The sequence below is a fragment of the Fonticula alba genome (assembly GCF_000388065.1).
Source record: "Fonticula alba strain ATCC 38817 unplaced genomic scaffold supercont2.3, whole genome shotgun sequence".
Lineage (NCBI taxonomy): Eukaryota > Rotosphaerida > Fonticulaceae > Fonticula > Fonticula alba.
Window position 1 is genome coordinate 786,695 of NW_009242973.1, and position 3,936 is coordinate 790,630.

The following is a 3,936-nucleotide window of genomic DNA, read 5'->3' on the forward strand; positions in this document are numbered from 1 at the left end:
CCCCTGCTCCCCCCCCCCCCCTGCCCCTTTGCCCTGGCTAAGCACTCGGCATCGTCCAGCCTCCTGGTTGTCGCCTCCCGCTCTGCGTGTCGGCCTCCCTGCCAGTCCCCGCCCCCCGCCCCCCGCCCCCTTCACTCCCTCCCTCCTCACGACCAGCCAGCCCGAGCGCCCGTTCGCGGTAGTGTCGTGATCAAGAGCAAGAGACTGCGAGCGCGAGCGTGCGCATCCGTCTGTGCGTGTGTGCGTGTGTCCTCTTTCCCACAGACCCAGTGCAAGAGACCCGCCCTGAGGTGAGCCGGTCAAACCTGACGCCGGACCGACCCCCAAGCCCGACTCGGCTGGCCTACCCCACAGCCGTTGCGTGCGTCACCCCTCCCTAGCATCACTGCCCCTTCCTGTGCGCCGGCCATCCTCCTCCCGTCCCTCCTTCTCCCCGGTTGTTGAAAGATCACCCGGCCTCATCATTCGCCACCGCCGCCGTCCTCCTCACCCCTGCCACTACTCGTGCTAATGCCACACCGTACTGCTGCTGCTGTCGCCGCCGCCGCCGCCGCCGCCGCCGCCGCCGCCGCTGCTGCTTCTCCTCCTCAACCCCTTTCCATCGGCCCCGTGGTGAAATCGACGGAAAAAATATCCCGCATACAAACGGCCCAACAACCATCAAGTGCCCCTGCGGCGCACTTGTTTCACCATGTCCGATCCGCGCATTCACGCGGCCGCGACCTTCCCCTTTCTGCCCAGTGCCAATGAGGCCGGCTCGCCGCGAGCTGGCCCGGCGGATGTCGCCAGTTCCGAAATGCTGGGCGCCGCGTCGGCCCTGGCTTCGATCCTCTCAACCGCCCCGGCTCCCCAGGCGGTCAGTGGCCCCTTCCGATCGCCGGCCGACCTCCCCCCCGGTCAGATGGCTGGATCTCTGTCCCCGTCACTGGCACATGGCCAAACCAAGAGCAGCCCGGGCTCCGCGCCGATGACCCCCCCAAGCCCGGGCACGGCCGGGCTGGCCACATCGACAGGGGCCGCGACGGCAGGCTCGCCCATGGGAATGGCAGCCGAGCCCGCCGGGCAGCATGCAAGCCCGGGCCTTCCTCCGCCTGGCATCGCGCCACTCAAGCTGCCGGCGACCGAGCCGAATGCCCCCAGCGCCGGGGCCGCGGCCCCGTCCATCCTCGAGTGCGCCAGCTGCCTGTACGATGAGGCGCTCATTCACCTGGGCGACGAGTGCCCGGTGTTCACTTGCCCCCTGCCGGCGGCGCCTCGGTGCCCGGGGTCCAGCTCGGTGTCCAGCTCCGCCACGCGCTTCCGCTCGATCAGTCAGTTTGTGCGTCACGTCCGCCGGGCGCATGTGGCCGAGCGGGACCTCTGGCTGTCGCACGCCGTCCGGCGGATGCTCTGGCGTCAGCAGGTCCACCCGTCGGTCCCGCCGGCCGGGGCTTTCCTCCCCTACCAGCGCGGGGCATCCGGGTCGGGCCTCACCTCGCCCATGGACAGCGGCTTGTCAGGCACGGCCGCCGGGGCCAGCGCCCCGGGTAGCGCGCGCGCACGCAAGCCCAAGAAGAAGCAGCCCCTCTCCCCGGGCCACATGGCCCTGGCCAATGCCCTGATTGAGGTGGCCAACCGGGCGGCCAGTGAGGTCGGCGCGTCGATCCCGCCCAGCCCCTCGGCATCCTCGGCATCCTCGGCCTCCTCGGGCTCCTCGGTCGGGATGGCGCCTGAGCAGGTGGCCCCCGGCCGGCCGATCTTGGCGGCCGGCGTCCTCGACACGCCGCCCTCCTCCGAGTCGCCGCCCCCGGCCGTGGCCTTGTCGCTGCCGGGGGCCATGCCGTCGGTGGTGGCCCCGACTCCGCAGCCCTCGCTCCCGCCGCAGCCACTGCACGACACCGCCGCGGCCCAGGCCCAAGCCCAGCGAGATTTGTCCATGCAGATGCAGCTTGCGCAGTTGCTTCAGCTGCACCAGCTCGCGCAGCAGGGCGCCCCGGTGCTGGGTGTGCCCCAATCGCAGGCGACCGCGGCAGCCGTCGCCGATGCCCCGACGCGCGATGTGCCCGGTGGCCTGCTGGCGCCGGGGCAGCTGCTTTCGGCCCCGGTCGCCTCATCGGCCGAGGCGTTGGACATCGCCGACCTCATGACCCGGCACCTGGCCAACATCGGCTTCCACGGTGCGTCTGCCGGCCGGCCTGTGTGCGTGCGCCCCCCTGCCCCGATGTGCGGCTCGATATTGACTCCCATGTGTGTGTGTGCGTGTGTGCGTGTGTGTGTGTATTTGCCAATACGCGTGTGCTTGGCCGTCGGGCGACGTGTGTATGTGTGTGTGTATGTGTGTGGCCTGGGAAATCGCCACCCAACAACAAAAATTGCCCCCATATATCCCCCTCTCGTCGAACATGCAGCCATGGCGGCCAGGACACCGCCGTCAGGCTCCGAAGCTGGTGTCCCTGTGGCGGGAGTGCCTCTGGTGGTGGCGGCCTCTCCGACTGGGCACCGGCCGTCTGGCGATGGCCATGGCGATGGCCATGCTCCTGACCAGCAAAGCGGGCTGTCGGACGATGTGAAGCCCGGTCGCGGGCGCGCCAGCCTGACGCCGGTGCGCCGGGCGCCGGGCACCCGGTCGAACGGCGGGGCGCCCGGCTCCGGATCGCGTGCCTCCTCGGCCGCCCTGTCGGACACGGCCGATAGCTCGGGGTCCGGTGATAGCCGGGAAAATTCGCCCATGAGCGGCCCCGGCGGGCCCGGCGGGGGGTCAGACCGGCCTGCCGGCCAGCGGACCAAGCGCTTCCGCCGGGCCCCGGATCTGATCGACCGGCTGTTTGCCTGCTCGCATGATGGCTGTACCAAGGCCTACGGCACCCTCTCGCACTTGAACACACATGTTCGGCTCCAGGGCCATGGGTCACCACGGACGCTGCGCGACTTCGATGCGGCCCTACAGGCCCGGCACCAGGCCACTCGCACGGAGTTGGGCGCATCCGGCGGTGGGAGCCGTGCCTCTCGGGGGGGAGGTGGCCCCTCCCGCACGCCGGCCGATGGCACCGGCTCGGCTGCCGGGACCCCGGGCAGCGGCAGCGCCGGCAGCCGGGCAACCCCCTCGCCGCGCTCGGCGCCCGGGACCCGGGGCGCGTCGCGCAGGCACCACCCAGCGCGCGACGATTCGCCAGCGGCCCTGGCCGCCAGCCGGCGTGGGCAACTCGGCGGCGGTGCTGCCACCAACGAAGAGACCTCCGGGCGTCGGTCGGTCCGCGTGCCGGCCCGGTACCAGCACATGTCCCAGGGACACCTCCACATGGCCGATGAGGAGGACCCGCCCACGGCTGAGGAGGGTGCTGGGGAGAATGCGGCCGCCGGCGGCGGCGGCGGCGGGGCGGCCCATTCGGCGGCGCACCCCCGACGCCACCCCGGCCACTCTGAAGACGATGCCGACCACCACCATCGAGGCGACGACGAGGGCGACGATGACGGGGAAGATGACGATGAGGAGGAGGAGGAGGAGTACCAGCTGGTCCACGCGCACGACATGTCTGGCGAGCAGTTGCTCGAGTCGAGCTCCAGCATGTCCCTCGACCCGGCGCGCATGCTCTTCCAGGATATCCTCGGCTTCCAGGTGGCGGGCGAGGAGAAGGTCGAGCCTTGAGGGGTGCGGCCGCGAGGGGCAGGAGCCGAGGCAGGGGCCGGGGAGGAGGCGGGTGCTGTTGACACTCGGCCGACGAGCGGTCGCCCTCGCAGCGGGGCGACGCGCCTCCCGCCTCCCGCCTCCGGCCTCCCGCCTGCCCTCGCCCCTCATCTCTTCTCGCGTGTCACCATGTCCCTTCCCTGCTCCCTCCCAGCGGCTGACATGTGCCGGCGCGTGTCTGTCGTCCTTGTGTGAATCCCCCTTAGTCTCCCTATACATTGCCATGTTGTGACCGTGCATGCGTGAGGGTGAGGGCGCGGGTGAGAGGGGAG

At 71.1% G+C, this 3,936-nt stretch overlaps 1 protein-coding gene across 1 annotated transcript; it reads left to right on the plus strand.

Moving 5' to 3' along the window:
* Positions 1 to 691: 691 nt before the first annotated feature.
* Positions 692 to 3,625, plus strand: H696_01964 (hypothetical protein; the record flags this gene model as incomplete). The annotated part of the gene is made up of 2 exons (XM_009495866.1): positions 692 to 2,156; positions 2,388 to 3,625. The coding sequence occupies 2 exons, from the start codon at positions 692 to 694 to the stop codon at positions 3,623 to 3,625; spliced, it is 2,703 nt and encodes a 900-aa protein (XP_009494141.1).
* Between the last annotated feature and the right edge of the window lie 311 nt (positions 3,626 to 3,936).